Source organism: Salvelinus fontinalis, chromosome 25 (genome assembly GCF_029448725.1).
Source record: "Salvelinus fontinalis isolate EN_2023a chromosome 25, ASM2944872v1, whole genome shotgun sequence".
Lineage (NCBI taxonomy): Eukaryota > Metazoa > Chordata > Actinopteri > Salmoniformes > Salmonidae > Salvelinus > Salvelinus fontinalis.
The window spans coordinates 27,470,987-27,488,898 of record NC_074689.1 but is presented as its reverse complement, the minus strand read 5'-3'; the positions used below and the strand labels follow the sequence as shown (position 1 = coordinate 27,488,898).

Genomic DNA, 17,912 nt, shown 5'->3' with positions numbered 1-17,912 from the left:
CAGACTTTCATAGTTAAAAAAAACAAACATTTCTTTGTGAAGGGAGGGCGGTAGACTTGCAGAACCAGTTACTTTCTAATTAGAACCTAGTTGTAAGACTTAAAGCTAGAAATTCAAATTGTTTAGGCTGACAAGGTAAAAATCTGTTCTGCCCCTGATCAAGGCAGTTAACCCACTGTTCCCCGGGCGCCGAAGACGTGGATGTCGATTTTAAGAGAGCCCGCCGCACCTCTCTGATTCAGAGGGGTTGGGTTAAATGTGGAAGACACATTTCAGTTGAAGGCATTCAGTTGTACAACTGACTAGGTATCCCCCTTTCCCTGGAAAGACACTAATAATAAGAGACTTGCTTGGGCCAAGAAACATGAGCAATGGACATTACAGCGGTGGAGGTCTGTCTTTTGGTTTGATGAGTCCAAATTTGAGATTTTTGGTTCCATCTGCTGTGTCTGTGAGGCGCAGAGTAGGGGAACAGATGGTCTCTGCATGTGTGGTTCCCACCGTGAAGCATGGAGGAGGTGGTGTGATGGTGTGGGATTGCTTTTCTGGCAACACTGTCTGTGATTTATTTAGAATTCAAGACACACTTCACCAGCATGGCTACCACAGCATTCTGCACGGATACGCCATCTCATCTGGTTTGCGCTTAGTGGGACTATCATTTGTTTGTCAACAGAACAATGACCCAATACACCTCCAGGCTGTGTAAGGGCTATTTGACCAAGGAGAGTGTTGGAGTACTGCATCAGATGACCTGGCCTCCACAATCACCCGACCTCAACCCAATTGAGATGGTTTGGGATGAGTTGGACCGCAATGTGAAGGAAAAGCAGCCAACAAGTGCTCAGCATATGTGGGAACTCCTTCAAGATTGTTGGAAAAGCATTCCAAGTGAAGCTGGTTAAGAGAATGCCAAGAGTGTGCAAAGGGTGGCTACTTTGAAGGATCAAAAATATATTTAGATTTGTTTAACACTTTTTTTTTTAGAAACCACATGATTCCATATGTGTTATTTCATAGTTTTGATGTCTTCACTATTATTCTACAATGTAGAAAATAGTAAAAATAAAGAAAAACCCTTGAATGAGTAGGTGTGTCCAAACTTTTGACTGGTACTAATATATACACTGCTCAAAAAAATAAAGGGAACACTTAAACAACACAATGTAACTCCAAGTCAATCACACTTTTGTGAAATCAAACTGTCCACTTAGGAAGCAACACTGATTGACAATAAATTTCACATGCTGTTATGCAAATGCAATAGACAAAAGGTGGAAATTATAGGCAATTAGCAAGACACCCCCAATAAAGGAATGGTTCTGCAGGTGGTGACCACAGACCACTTCTCAGTTCCTATGCTTCCTGGCTGATGTTTTGGTCACTTTTGAATGCTGGCGGTGTTCTCACTCTAGTGGTAGCATGAGACGGAGTCTACAACCCACACAAGTGGCTCAGGTAGTGCAGCTCATCCAGGATGGCACATCAATGCGAGCTGTGGCAAAAAGGTTTGCTGTGTCTGCCAGCGTAGTGTCCAGAGCATGGAGGCGCTACCAGGAGACAGGCCAGTACATCAGGAGATGTGGAGGAGGCCGTAGGAGGGCAACAACCCAGCAGCAAGACCGCTACCTCCGCCTTTGTGCAAAGAGGAGCAGGCGGAGCACTGCCAGAGCCCTGCAAAATGACCTCCAGCAGGCCACAAATGTGCATGTGTCTGCTCAAACGGCCAGAAACAAACTCCATGAGGGTGGTATGAGGGCCCAACGTCCACAGGTGGGGGTTGTGCTTACAGCCCAACACCGTGCAGGACGTTTGGCATTTGCCAGAGAACATCAAGATTGGCAAATTCGCCACTGGCGCCCTGTGCTTGGCCCTGGGTTCCTCCTAATGCAAGACAATGCTAGACCTCATGTGGCTGGAGTGTGTCAGCAGTTCCTGCAAGAGGAAGGCATTGATGCTATGGACTGGCCCGTTCCCCAGACCTGAATCCAATTGAGCACATCTGGGACATCATGTCTCGCTCCATCCACCAACGCCACGTTGAACCACAGACTGTCCAGGAGTTGGCGGATGCTTTAGTCCAGGTCTGGGAGGAGATCCCTCAGGAGACCATCCGCCACCTCATCAGGAGCATGCCAAGGCGTTGTAGGGAGGTCATACAGGGACGTGGAGGCCACACACACTACTGAGCCTCATTTTGACTTGTTTTAAGGACGTTACATCAAAGTTGGATCAGCCTGTAGTGTGGTTTTCCACTTTAATTTTGAGTGTGACTCCAAATCCAGACCTCCATGGGTTGATAAATTTGATTTCTATTTATCATTTTTGTGTGATTTTGTTGTCAGCACATTCAACTATGTAAAGAAAAAAGTATTTAATAAGAATATTTCATTCATTCAGATCTAGGATGTGTTATTTTAGTGTTCCCTTTATTTTTTTGAGCAGTGTATATAACCACACTCATGCCAAATTCGGCCCGCAGCCCGCGAAGCCTGGGTTACAACAACTTGCAGTCCTCCCAGGGCTGAAGTTGTGAACACCAACATGATGGCATCTGGGACAAAATGTATTTTTTCTGGTATTGCCCTAAATGTAAAAAAATTCAGTGAACTTCAGTTTCACCAATGTTGTCTGACTCTCTTTGATTGCATCAAACATCAATATGAAGTGAATGTGTTCAAACCAAATCCCTTTAACTTCGTATGGACTCAGCATTGCTGACATATATACAGTATGCTTCCTCAAGTGTTGTTCTTAGATCAGGTGAACTACTGCAGCTCTGGAACGTATTCCTATAGTCAAAGAAGAGACAGGTGTACTTACTAATATTATGTTATATCTTGCCCTGAGAGTCTGCGAAGGTGAAAGTGCTCATTGCCTTTATCTATTGAACCGTCTGTAGGCTCTTTACCAACAGATTTTCTACCAGACTTCCAGCTGCTTCTATGCACAGAACATATTTTGTCTTAATGTGTTATAAATTCCTTGTAGCAGATGCATCTGCCATATTGCGAGCAGGGGGCCACTTTAAGTCTATTGAGATGCACCCATGCATTTTCTCTTGATGTTTTACTAGAATGGAATCTAGTTTTTCTCTCCTGTATTTGGCACTATCGAGGCAGTGGCCAGTAGAACTAATCACTCACTAATGGCAGCCTCCCACAACTCAATCTCCGCAAGCTAAACAAAATTTCCCTCCGCAACCAGGCGATATGTTTATTTTTTATAACCTTTTATTTAACTAGGCAAATCAGTTAAGAACAAATTCTTATTTACAATGACGGCCTAGGAACAGTGGGTTAACTGTCTTGTTCTGGGGCAGAAAGGCAGATTTTTACCTTGTCAGCTCGGGGATTGTGTGTGTGTCACATTTGAAGTTTTCAAGCTCATTTGTCTTTTTAATTAGTTTGTCACGGCTGTTTATGGTCCCAGTTTGAAGTTGTTTGTGTGTGCATGTGCGTGCTCGATTCACCATGGTTTTAATCGGATTGTGTTTTGGATTATGTTCAAGGACACCCCAATCCAGAACATTTCCTGTGGGAGGAGTACTTAGAAGACAATGGTTCCACGGCGGTTCCAAGCCAGGCTTTCTGTATGGTAAGCAGTAAGCACTAGGCACAGAACAGCTGGCTAGCTTTGTATCAGACAGCGCTCGTGTGTGTGTGTGTGTGTGTGTGTGTGTGTGTGTGTGTGTGTGTGTGTGTGAGAGAGTCACGCGGCACCATTGTTGTTCCAAGGCTCTGCTGCAATCTAACAGCTTCTTTAGTGTTTCATAATGATATCCTTTATTGTCTAAAAATCTCCTACAAACAATTGAAATTGAAGGCAGTTTAATAATGGTTGTGGTTAGGTTCCTTTTCACAATAATGACATAAGTCATGTTTGACATCGGTTTGTCACTTTCCCAGACCTGGGCCCGTATCCACAAAGCATCTCAGAAAAGGTGCTAGGAAACCTGTTTTTAGACTAAAACAACTCACAGCTCAGAGTAGGTTTTAGGATGATGTTAAGACCGGGCCAAGATAATATCTGAGCCAGGAGGAAAATCAACTCATAAAAGTATCTCAGCTGGTAATCACGACCTTTTGAGGTACCGCAAAGGAAAGATGGTGATGACGCTCATTGCCACTGTTCAGTGGTTGTCCGAAGCATGCACAGCTGGCGATGCCTCATCGCGGTTGGTTATGTAACTATACATGGAATGTTGCAATGTTAAAGCGATTGATATAATTTTCACCTGACATGATCACTTTGCCTACTCTTAATTCTTGGCATGTTGGCACACATTTTGTATTTTTTTTAACCAATTCTGATGCTCCCGTTTTAACAACTCTAAATTGCTTTGGCACAGTTGGCATCAAATCACTTGCCGATAATGTTGCATGAAACATTTGAAAGGTCTATCCATTTTCATTGAACACAGTCAAAGTTAACGTGGGCCTTAGATGGTTTCGATTTACCAATTTATAGGCATGCCCAATTAAGGCATATTTTTTTAAACAACATGATATTGCTCTCCAAAGGGATACCTTCGAATAACATGATTTAGGTTTATTAAATAATACAATTAAAAATACTATTATTTATTAGCCTATGTGTTTATAAGTATTTAGGCATATCATGTGAAATCATTTTCAAAAGCTCCAGACATATTGTTACATGTGGGTGTAGATTATTTCTAGATGCTGTTGCATGTAGGTGTAGATTATTTCTAGATGCTGTTGCATGTAGGTGTAGAATATTTATAGATGCTGTTACATGTAGGTGTAGATTATTTATAGATGCTGTTACATGTAGGTGTAGATTATTTATAGATGCTGTTGCATGTAAGTGTAGATTATTTCTAGATGCTGTTGCATGTAGGTGTAGATTATTTCTAGATGCTGTTGCATGTAGGTGTAGAATATTTATAGATGCTGTTACATGTAGGTGTAGATTATTTATAGATGCTGTTACATGTAGGTGTATATTATTTATAGATGCTGTTACATGTAGGTGTAGATTATTTATAGATGCTGTTACATGTAGGTGTAGATTATTTATAGATGCTGTTGAATGTAGGTGTAGATTATTTATAGATGCTGTTACATGTAGGTGTAGATTATTTATAGATGCTGTTGCATGTAGGTGTAGATTATTTATAGATGCTGTTGCATGTAGGTGTAGATTATTTATAGATGCTGTTACATGTAGGTGTAGATTATTTATAGATGCTGTTACATGTAGGTGTAGATTATTTATAGATGCTGTTGCATGTAGGTGTAGATTATTTATAGATGCTGTTGCATGTAGGTGTAGATTATTTATAGATGCTGTTGCATGTAGGTGTAGATTATTTATAGATGCTGTTACATGTAGGTGTAGATTATTTATAGATGCTGTTACATGTAGGTGTAGATTATTTATAGATGCTGTTACATGTAGGTGTAGAATATTTATAGATGCTGTTACATGTAGGTGTAGATTATTTATAGAGGCTGTTACATGTAGGTGGAGATTATTTATAGAGGCTGTTACATGTAGGTGTAGATTATTTATAGATTGATCATATCGTAATATCAAAACATTCATGACACATGTGGCGCATGAACCACTGACTCAATGCCTTTTTCTATTATCAAGACACTTGTACAACTCTTAACTGGTTAGGACAGCTCGTGATGTGTCCTAAAATATCTGTTTACTTAGTCGGAGTCCTATGACTAAAATGTTTCTTGCATAGCTTTTATTTTTACATATAAGAGTAGGAGTAAAATGTCTCTTCTCAGTACTTATGACCAATTTTAGACCCTGAGACGATATATGGATACGGCCCCTGTCATTCTCATTCAGAAACTCCCTGTGTCAAACTCAAGACTTCCTCTCTGCCCTAAAGATCTCCACTGTCAACTTCCTTTTCCCTGCATGACATCTGCACAGCTCCACACAGTCTCACATCCTCAAATCCTCTCCTCTGGCTGAGTTTCTGGCTGACGGGGCCTGTCCTCACCTCTGCTTTCATCCACTCGGCATGCTCTGCTTTCCTGTCTGAGAGCTGAATACAGTGTGACTGACAGCCCTTTCCTGTCTTCCATCTCCACCCCTGCGCTATGTCTCTCTCGCTCCCCTCACTTCCTCCTTTCTCTTCCCCATCACAGAGAGCTCCTCACAGTTTCCCGGTGAACATGAAACTGGAGGCGGTGGACAGGAGGAACCCCATGCTGGTCCGTGTGGCCACCGTCTCAGACACTGAAGACTACAGGGTCAAGGTGAGGGGGAGGAAGGTGAAGAGGTGGGGTAAGAGAGGACGATGGAGTGAGAGGGGAAGGATTGATGGTGAACCAAATTAAAGGATGATTGCGGGGGTGAGAGGAGGTGAGGGGATGAGAAGAGGGCATGTGGAAAGAAGTAAGAGATGGGGGTGGTGTTAGTCAGGGTGAGGAGGCCTGCTGAGTGACATGGTAGATGAAGCTGAGCTGGCAGCTCCTACACCACATCTGTTCAGGACTGCGTCTCTGTGAAATGAGCAGGCTGGAGAGTCTGCAGAAGCCACTTGGTGCTGCTCTTGTTAAACCACTAACAAGCCTTGTACTGAGACTTGGTAGTGTGTGTGCCAGAGCGCATGCCCTGTGTGTTTGTACTGCATGCCAATGAGTTTGCGCACATGCCTGATATGTGTATCGGGTGTTTAAACAGTTGATGACTGACAGAGCAGAGTACATTTCTCACCATATTTGTCCTATCGGGTCACGCTGCTCAGTCAGTTTAGTAGAGGAATCCCCCAACGTGCCCCCCAGTGTGATTAAAACCCCCTAGAGTTGATTTCCGCGCCCCCTCAATCGACTGCGTCCGCCGACGTCGAACTTTCGCATCTGCGGTGAAAGGTGACAGAGCTAGATTGATTTGTCAGACCATGAGACATCCTGAAAATTGGTCTTCTCACAACATCATCTATAGCGTCCGAACGGTTTGGCCTAGAAACTATTATGACCCTCTATGGAAAGATGAGACGCTCACAAACATGATGGTGTTCTCCGTTTTGCTCTATAAAAAAATGTCTTGGGACTCAGCTGAAGTCGGTACTGTCGTTCTGCCAACTTCTGTCTGTAGTGTCCCAACAGTTTTGCTCTAGAACGCTCACAGGACTCGAGACTCGTCTGAAGGTCCGTCGGTACCAGTTAAAACTAATTATGGAAGTGTATATATGGAGACAGTTTAGTGTAAAAAAAAATGGGTCAAATACATGTACAAAATAATTTGTTTTAAATGCTAATGCTTCCTGATCTATCTCAGACACTTCAGAACAAACTATCTGTTGTTCCATGTAGTGAATCTGTTATTCAAGGCGTTTTTATCGGCTAATAGCAGTAAGGCCAAATTAAATGTATCTTTTAATTTTTTTAAAATATTTGTATTACTTTTAAGGGGTCTTAAAATTCAAAATCAAATAGCTAAGTGATCCTTGGTATGACCTATTCCATATAGTTTAATAGAACCCCTCTCCCTCGGCTTAGACAGGGCTTAGACTGTAAAGGGTTCATGATTATGTGATCAGACAGGCGTCATTAACTCCTAGTGGCTTTAGCATGTGTCAAAGCAGTTTATGGACTGCGTTGATTCTCCCCCACCCGGCCCACAGTTAAAATGGCATCCGTCTTCACCGGAACCCTCTCGGCATCCGTCTTCACAGGAACCCTCTCGGCATCCGTCTTCACGGGAACCCTCTCGGCATCCGTCTTCACGGGAACCCTCTCGGCATCCGTCTTCACGGGAACCCTCTCGGCATCCGTCTTCACGGGAACCCTCTCGGCATCCGTCTTCACGGGAACCCTCTCGGCATCCGTCTTCACGGGAACCCTCTCGGCATCCGTCTTCACGGGAACCCTCTCGGCATCCGTCTTCACGGGAACCCTCTCGGCATCCGTCTTCACGGGAACCCTCTCGGCATCCGTCTTCACGGGAACCCTCTCGGCATCCGTCTTCACGGGAACCCTCTCGGCATTCGTCTTCACAGGAACCCTCTCGGCATCCGTTAGTGGTACATAAGACATACACAGATTTATTTGTTTAGCTACTCTAGGGACACACACACAGGGGTCAAGCCTGCTATAGCGCCACTGATCCATGGTTATGAGCTGCTGCTTGTCAGTACTATAACACCACTGATCCATGGTGATGAGCTGCTGCTTGTCAGTACTATAGCACCACTGATCCATGGTTATGAGCTGCAGCTTGTCAGTACTATAGCACCACTGATCCATGGTAATGAGCTGCTGCTTGTCAGTACTATAGCACCACTGATCCATGGTTATGAGCTGTAGCTTGTCAGTACTATATCACCACTGAACCTATGAGCTGCTGCTTGTCAGTACTATAGCACCACTGATCCATGGTGATGAGCTGCTGCTTGTCAGTACTATAGCACCACTGAACCTATGAGCTGCTGCTTGTCAGTACTATAGCACCACTGATCCATGGTTATGAGCTGTAGCTTGTCAGTACTATAACACCACTGAACCTATGAGCTGCTGCTTGTCAGTACTATAGCACCACTGATCCATGATGATGAGCTGCTGCTTGTCAGTACTATAGCACCACTGAACCTATGAGCTGCTGCTTGTCAGTACTATAGCACCACTGATCCATGGTAATGAGCTGCTGCTTGTCAGTACTATAGCACCACTGATCCATGGTTATGAGCTGCTGCTTGTCAGTACTATAGCACCACTGATCCATGGTGATGAGCTGCTGCTTGTCAGTACTATAGCACCACTGATCCATGGTTATGAGCTGCAGCTTGTCAGTACTATAGCACCACTAATCCATGGTTATGAGCTGCAGCTTGTCAGTACTATAGCACCACTGATCCATGGTGATGAGCTGCTGCTTGTCAGTACTATAGCACCACTGATCCATGGTGATGAGCTGCTGCTTGTCAGTACTATAACACCACTGATCCATGGTGATGAGCTGCTGCTTGTCAGTACTATAGCACCACTGATCCATGGTTATGAGCTGCAGCTTGTCAGTACTATAGCACCACTGATCCATGGTTATGAGCTGTAGCTTGTCAGTACTATATCACCACTGAACCTATGAGCTGCTGCTTGTCAGTACTATAGCACCACTGATCCATGGTGATGAGCTGCTGCTTGTCAGTACTATAGCACCACTGAACCTATGAGCTGCTGCTTGTCAGTACTATAGCACCACTGATCCATGGTTATGAGCTGTAGCTTGTCAGTACTATAACACCACTGAACCTATGAGCTGCTGCTTGTCAGTACTATAGCACCACTGATCCATGATGATGAGCTGCTGCTTGTCAGTACTATAGCACCACTGAACCTATGAGCTGCTGCTTGTCAGTACTATAGCACCACTGAACCTATGAGCTGCTGCTTGTCAGTACTATAGCACCACTGATCCATGGTTATGAGCTGCAGCTTGTCAGTACTATAGCACCACTGAACCATGGTTATGAGCTGCTGCTTGCCAGTACTATAGCACCACTGAACCTATGAGCTGCTGCTTGTCAGTACTATAGCACCACTGATCCATGGTAATGAGCTGCTGCTTGTCAGTACTATAGCACCACTGATCCATGGTTATGAGCTGCTGCTTGTCAGTACTATAGCACCACTGAACCTATGAGCTGCTGCTTGTCAGTACTATAGCACCACTGATCCATGGTTATGAGCTGCTGCTTGTCAGTACTATAGCACCACTGATCCATGGTTATGAGCTGCTGCTTGTCAGTACTACAGCACCACTGATCCATGGTTATGAGCTGCTGCTTGTCAGTACTATAGCACCACTGATCCATGGTTATGAGCTGCAGCTTGTCAGTACTATAGCACCACTGATCCATGGTTATGAGCTGCTGCTTGCCAGTACTATAGCACCACTGAACCTATGAGCTGCAGCTTGTCAGTACTATAGCACCACTGATCCATGGTTATGAGCTGCTGCTTGTCAGTACTATAGCACCACTGATCCATGGTTATGAGCTGCTGCTTGTCAGTACTATAGCACCACTGATCCATGGTTATGAGCTGCAGCTTGTCAGTACTATAGCACCACTAATCCATGGTTATGAGCTGCAGCTTGTCAGTACTATAGCACCACTGATCCATGGTGATGAGCTGCTGCTTGTCAGTACTATAGCACCACTGATCCATGGTGATGAGCTGCTGCTTGTCAGTACTATAGCACCACTGAACCTATGAGCTGCTGCTTGTCAGTACTATAGCACCACTGATCCATGGTGATGAGCTGCTGCTTGTCAGTACTGTAGCATCACTGATCCATGGTGATGAGCTGCAGCTTGTCAGTACTATAGCACCACTGCACCTATGAGCTGCAGCTTGTCAGTACTATAGCACCACTGCACCTATGAGCTGCTGCTTGTCAGTACTATAGCACCACTGTACCTATGAGCTGCTGCTTGTCAGTACTATAGCACCACTGCACCTATGAGCTGCTGCTTGTCAGTACTATAGCACCACTGAACCTATGAACTGCTGCTTGTCAGTACTATAGCACCACTGATCCATGGTTATGAGCTGTAGCTTGTCAGTACTATAGCACCACTGAACCATGGTGATGAGCTGCAGCTTGTCAGTACTATAACACCACTGAAACTGAGCTGCTGCTTGTCAGTACTATAGCACCACTGATCCATGGTTATGAGCTGCTGCTTGTCAGTACAATAGCACCACTGATCCATGGTGATGAGCTGCTGCTTGTCAGTACTATAGCACCACTGAACCTATGAGCTGCAGCTTGTCAGTACTATAGCACCACTGAACCTATGAGCTGCTGCTTGTCAGTACTATAGCACCACTGATCCATGGTTATGAGCTGCTGCTTGTCAGTACTATAGCACCACTGATCCATGGTGATGAGCTGCTGCTTGTCAGTACTATAACACCACTGATCCATGGTGATGAGCTGCTGCTTGTCAGTACTATAGCACCACTGAACCTATGAGCTGCTGCTTGTCAGTACTATAGCACCACTGATCCATGGTTATGAGCTGCTGCTTGTCAGTACTATAGCACCACTGAACCTATGAGCTGCAGCTTGTCAGTACTATAACACCACTGATCCATGGTGATGAGCTGCTGCTTGTCAGTACTATAGCACCACTGATCCATGGTGATGAGCTGCAGCTTGTCAGTACTATAGCACCACTGATCCATGGTGATGAGCTGCTGCTTGTCAGTACTATAGCACCACTGAACCTATGAGCTGCTGCTTGTCAGTACTATAGCACCACTGAGCCATGGTTATGAGCTGTAGCTTGTCAGTATTATAGCACCACTGAACCTATGAGCTGCTGCTTGTCAGTACTATAGCACCACTGATCCATGGTGATGAGCTGCAGCTTGTCAGTACTATAGCACCACTGTACCTATGAGCTGCTGCTTGTCAGTACTATAGCACCACTGTACCTATGAGCTGCTGCTTGTCAGTACTATAGCACCACTGATCCATGGTTATGAGCTGTAGCTTGTCAGTACTATAGCACCACTGATCCATGGTGATGAGCTGCAGCTTGTCAGTACTATAGCACCACTGTACCTATGAGCTGCTGCTTGTCAGTACTATAGCACCACTGTACCTATGAGCTGCTGCTTGTCAGTACTATAGCACCACTGATCCATGGTTATGAGCTGTAGCTTGTCAGTACTATAGCACCACTGATCCATGGTTATGAGCTGCTGCTTGTCAGTACTATAGCACCACTGTACCTATGAGCTGCAGCTTGTCAGTACTATAGCACCACTGATCCATGTTTATGAGCTGCTGCTTGTCAGTACTATAGCACCACTGATCCATGGTGATGAGCTGCAGCTTGTCAGTACTATAGCACCACTGATCCATGGTGATGAGCTGCTGCTTGTCAGTACTATAGCACCACTGAACCTATGAGCTGCTGCTTGTCAGTACTATAGCACCACTGATCCATGGTTATGAGCTGCTGCTTGTCAGTACTATAGCACCACTGAACCTATGAGCTGCTGCTTGTCAGTACTATAGCACCACTGATCCATGGTAATGAGCTGCTGCTTGTCAGTACTATAGCACCACTGAACCTATGAGCTGCTGCTTGTCAGTACTATAGCACCACTGATCCATGGTAATGAGCTGCTGCTTGTCAGTACTATAGCACCACTGATCCATGGTTATGAGCTGCTGCTTGTCAGTACTATAGCACCACTGATCCATGGTTATGAGCTGCTGCTTGTCAGTACTATAACACCACTGATCCATGGTGATGAGCTGCTGCTTGTCAGTACTATAGCACCACTGAACCTATGAGCTGCTGCTTGTCAGTACTATAGCACCACTGATCTATGGTAATGAGCTGCTGCTTGTCAGTACTATAGCACCACTGAGCCTATGAGCTGCTGCTTGTCAGTACTATAGCACCACTGATCCATGGTAATGAGCTGCTGCTTGTCAGTACTATAGCACCACTGAACCTATGAGCTGCTGCTTGTCAGTACTATAGCACCACTGAACCTATGAGCTGCTGCTTGTCAGTACTATATCACCACTGAGCCATGGTTATGAGCTGCTGCTTGTCAGTACTATAGCACCACTGATCCATGGTTATGAGCTGCTGCTTGTCAGTACTATAGCACCACTGATCCATGGTGATGAGCTGCTGCTTGTCAGTACTATAGCACCACTGATCCATGGTGATGAGCTGCTGCTTTTCAGTACTATAGCACCACTGATCCATGGTTATGAGCTGCTGCTTGTCAGTACTATAGCACCACTGATCCATGGTGATGAGCTGCTGCTTGTCAGTACTATAGCACCACTGATCCATGGTGATGAGCTGCTGCTTGTCAGTACTATAGCACCACTGAACCATGGTGATGAGCTGCTGCTTGTCAGTACTATAGCATCACTGATCCATGGTTATGAGCTGCTGCTTGCCAGTACTATAGCACCACTGATCCATGGTTATGAGCTGCTGCTTGTCAGCTGACAAGTCATCATGGTTTTAATAGATTTGTAAACAGAAATCTAAAAACACGGCGCGTTTTGAGAGGCATCGGTTGAAGCGGTGGTGGTGTTAGTATAGATTAGGATTTTGGTGGTAACTTTAATATTGCACTGAAAGTAGCACTATGAGATCCCTTGCCAGCTAATGAGGAAGATTCATTGATTAGCTTTAAGTAGCATGATGTATAATTCATGCATCTTGAAATAAGGTGGTGTAATCAAGGCCCTACTTCATAAACTTCAGTCTTTCCTAACTTTGCTGTTTGAAGTACAGGCACCTGAGTTGCCTAACCCGTTCACAGGATTGGTTAACTCTTCAGGTTCCTAGGGTCTCCACCGACCTAGGTAGATCTGCTTTTAGTTTTAATGCACCGTATTGCTGGAACAAAATAAGTTTCATCTGGATGTTCTTGTGCCGTTCTGGCAATGTAACGTATTGATTGGGGACTTACTTGTGGAGAAATGTAACCGGCTGATTTGTTATGATTTCGTATAAGGAAGTCAGTCAATTAAAGGTGCGGCCATGGGAGTGCATAAGCCCAACCACTTGGGAGACCTGCCCACCAACTGGGGAGCAAGGCACAGCCAATCAGAATACAGACATAAATACTCCTCAGTTTCATCAGCTGTCCGGGTGGCTGGTCTTAGACGATCCTGCAGGTGAAGAAGCCGGATGTGGAGGTCCTGGACTGGCGTTTTTACATGTGGTCTGCGGTTGTGAGGCCGGCTGGACGGCCTTCTCTAAGTTGATGTTGGAGGTGTCTTATGGTAGAGAACATTCAATTCTCTGGCAACAGCTTCGGTGGACATTCCTTCAGTCAGCATGCCAATTGCACGCTCCCTCAACTTGTTCTTGATATGACACACCTGTCAGGTGGCTGGATTATCTTGGCAAAGGAGAAATGCTCACTGGCAGGGATGTAATCAAATTTGTGCTTAAACTTTGAGAGATGTTTTTGTGCATATGGAACTTTTATGGGATTTTTATTTTATCTCATGAAACATGGGACCAACACTTTACATGTTGCGTTTTATATTTTTGTTCAGTATAGTTTGCATATAATGTTTGTTTATGTTATATATATATATATATATATATACAGGGCACATTTGTAAATGTAAAAGAGACCTATGTCACTATGTCTTCCCTGTTCAAATAAAGGTTAAATAAAACAAAAATAATCAGATCTTACACACCGTATTTAATTTCATGCATTCCATTGTAGTTTCAAAGAGTCCTCTACTAGGAGCAGGTAGTGTATTTTGAACCAGCTCTATGACCATTAAACTTGGTGTCCTACATTTTTTGTTTACTACGGTCTTTAAATATTTAACATTTATTCAATACAAATAAAATTTTACACATCACAACACACTTTATGAAGAACAATGATATACTAATGTTGTTTCTTGTTTCTATCTCTGTGTGTATCTCAATTTCTCTCTTTCTCTCGGTCTCTGTGTCTGTACCTCTGTCTCTGTGTCTGTCTGTCTCTCTCTCTTCACTCTCTCTCTCTGTATCAATCAGATCCGTTTCGATGGCTGGCACGAGAAGTTTGACTTCTGGGTGGACTCTGACCTGCCGGACCTTCACCCTGTGGGCTGGTGTGCCCGGACGGGTCACCCCCTGGAACCCCCCCTCTGTGAGTTCACAACCCCTTTATGCGTGTGTGTGTGCACGTCAGTGCATGCATGAGCTTGTGTTTTTCTCTGTGTGTGTGCGCACATCTACAAGTGTGTGCTCTTCACTAACCGTTCCACCTCCCAACACCCTCACCTACACACAAACCAGTAGACTCCATTCCTCTCAAGGACCATTCCATAGCCCATGTATTGATCCTGTCCCTTTCAGAGGTAAATCTCACTGACATTAGAGTACAGCTGATAGAATGGTGCAAAGTATTTTCTATGGCACAGGGATTTGTAGTGCGCTCTAAATCTTCATATACAGCCCAAAAACAAACATGTAGAAACAATAGAAACAATTTCCAAGTAGTCCTTCGTTGTGATTGACAGGTTGCCACAGTGCATAAAAAGTCTTGACGTTGAAAAAGTCTTGACGTTGAATATGTCTTGACCTTCAAAGAATGCCATCTGTTTTTCTCTTTCAACGTTGGCCGTGATTAGTTTTTCTTGACGTTTTACCGCTGACCAATTTTGTTTTTAGGGGTAAAATATAAATGGCTGCAACGGAAAACAAGTTTAGAAATAATCTTATTCCAAGTGGAGGACTCGTCTCCTTCAGAGACGGTAACAAATCACTTCAGTTCCCCCTTTTGGTAAACACGTCTGGGACGACCAATGAAATGCGTCTGTGTGTGCATGAGTATGTCGGGGAGAAAGAAGTTGTTTCATCTTGGCAACAGCAATACAGGTCATAAACCTGACTTGAATACCATAGATCTTATTTTGGTTTGTCGTAGAAGTTTGGTGGGTGATGTATTATGGCAAAATACATTTTGGATGTCGCTCTAGAGGTCTTAATCTTTTCATTTTGGAAATCTACCACATAAGCAAAGCCTTAAGGGCTTTGTATTGGTCTACCCCAGTTAACCCTCTAAGGCCTTTTCCATTCATTGTAATTCAATTTTAGTTACTCATCACGCATGGGTTAGATGTATATATGTATACCACTGACTGCAGTTGCTGACACAAGTTAACCTACTACTTGCCTATTGGCTAAATCAAATAATGAAAATGTATTATGAAGCCAAGATCAATGATAAAAATAATTATGGAAATAAACTTTGAAGTACTTTTAAATGAAATTATGGGCAGAAAGACACATTTAAACTCCATCTTTCATTGAATCAGATGTCTTATTCATCACAACTATTTGAACAGCGCAAACTGGCTCTAACATTACATTTTACATTTAAATCATTTAGCAGACGCTCTTATCCAGAGCGACTTACAAATTGCAAAGTTCATACATATTCATCCTGGTCCCCCCGTGGGAATTGAACCCTGGTCCCCCCGTGGGAATTGAACCCACAACCCTGGCGTTGCAAGCGCCATGCTCTACCAACTGAGCCACACGGGACCACGTGTTGCAAAATATTTTAATGATTACGTCATTGGCAAAATGGGCAAACTTAGGCAGGAAATGCCAACAACGGACAGTGAGCCATCGTATTCATGCATAAAAAAACTAATGATGAAAAAAAAAAAAGCATTGGAAGTTAGAATTTTGTAAAGTTGGTGTGGGAGAGGTGGAATGATTATTGTTATTGATTAATAATGACAAACCTCCTGGCAATGACAACTTAGATGGAAAGCTACTGAAGATGGTAGCTGACTCTAAAGCCAAAGCAAACTGTTGGATATAATGGTGTTTTACCAAATACAATGCTATTTCTCTGTAAACAAATTGACAACAGACTTTCAGCATACTTATAGAGAAGGGCACTCAATATGTGCTGCACAGACACAAATGACTGATGATTGGTTGAAAGAAATTGATAATAAGAAAATTGTGGGAGCTGTACTGTTAGATTTCAGTGTAGCCTTTGATATTATTGACCATAACCTGTTGTTGAAAAAACATATGTGTTATGGCTTTTCAACTTCTGACATATCTTGGATTCAGAGCTATCTATCTATCCGTCTATCTATCTATCTAATATAACTCAAAGGGTTTTCTTTAATGGAAGCTTCTCTAATGTCAATCATGTAAAGTGTGGTGTACCGCAGGGTAGCGCTCTCCTCCCTCTTTTCTATTTTTACCAATGACAGGCCACTGGCATTAAACAAAGCCTGTGTGTCCATGTATGCTGATGATTCAAACTTATACCTGTCAGCATCCACAGCTAATGAAGTCACTGAAAGCCTTGACAAAGAGTTACAGTCTGTTTTGGAATGGGTGGCCAGTAATAAACTGGTCCTGAACATCTCTAAAACTAAGAGCATTGTATTTGGTGCAAATCTCATTCCCTAAGTTCTAGACCTCAGTTGAATCTGGTAATGAATGGTGTGGCTGTTGAACAAGATGAGACTAAATTACTTGGTGATTTGTAAACTGTCATGGTCAAAACATATAGATTCAGTGGTTGTAAAGATGGGGAGAGGTCTGTCCGAAATATAGAGATGTTCTGCTTTTTTGACACCACACTCCACAAAGCAATTCCTGCAGGGTCTAGTTTTGTCTTATCTTGATTATTGCCAAGTCATGTGGTCAAGTGCTGTAAAGAAAGACCTAGTGAAGCTGCAGCTGGCCCAGAACAGTACGGCACATCTTGCTCTTCATTGTAATCACTTCTTCTTTAATATAAGAAACATGTCATGTGTTAAATTCCAACTTACGCACAGATCTGACATTTTCACACAACCAGACATACCACCAGGGGTCTTTTCACAGTCCCCAAATCCAGGACAAATTCAAGAAAGCGTATTGTATAGAGCCATTATTGCATCAAACTCCCTTCCATTTCATATTGCTCAAATGAACAGCAGACCTGGTTTAAAAAAATAGATAAAGCAACAACTCTCCCCTATTTGACCTAGATATGTTGTATGTGTGTCTTGATATGTAGGCTCGTGTGCCGTTTTTAAATGTACAGTATGTCGTTCTGTCCTTGAGCTGTTCTTGTTTATTAATGTTGTCATGTTTTGTCTGGACCCTAGAAAGAGTAGCTGCTGCTTTCACAACAGCTAATTGGGATCCTAAGAAAACACCAAACACCCCAAGAAAATGGAGCATTATCCTCAAATGAAGCAAGGCTTGTGATTGTTGGTTTTGTTTTCGTCCCCATGCAGCACACGCAGGATCTTCTGACCTTAAGAGCTCGGTGACCCAGGGAGTGTGTCCCACCCCGGGCTGCAGGGGCGTGGGCCACATCAAAGGGGCCAAATACACAGGACACCACAGGTAGGGCAACCGTTGATGACACCACTGTCTGAGACGGTCCGGT

The 17,912-nt window shown here is 43.7% G+C and overlaps 1 protein-coding gene across 4 annotated transcripts in view; it reads left to right on the top strand.

Annotated features, from left to right (window-relative positions):
• The window catches only part of LOC129823061 (lethal(3)malignant brain tumor-like protein 4), a 133,894-nt gene that overhangs the window by 45,261 nt on the left and 70,721 nt on the right, over positions 1-17,912 (top strand). For all 4 annotated transcript variants that reach the window (XM_055881763.1, XM_055881762.1, XM_055881761.1 and 1 more), the window contains exons 11-14: positions 3,512-3,597; positions 6,138-6,248; positions 14,531-14,645; positions 17,758-17,869. In XM_055881763.1, coding sequence (XP_055737738.1) covers positions 3,512-3,597; positions 6,138-6,248; positions 14,531-14,645; positions 17,758-17,869 — 424 coding nt within the window. The remainder of the gene's footprint in view (positions 1-3,511; positions 3,598-6,137; positions 6,249-14,530; positions 14,646-17,757; positions 17,870-17,912) is intronic.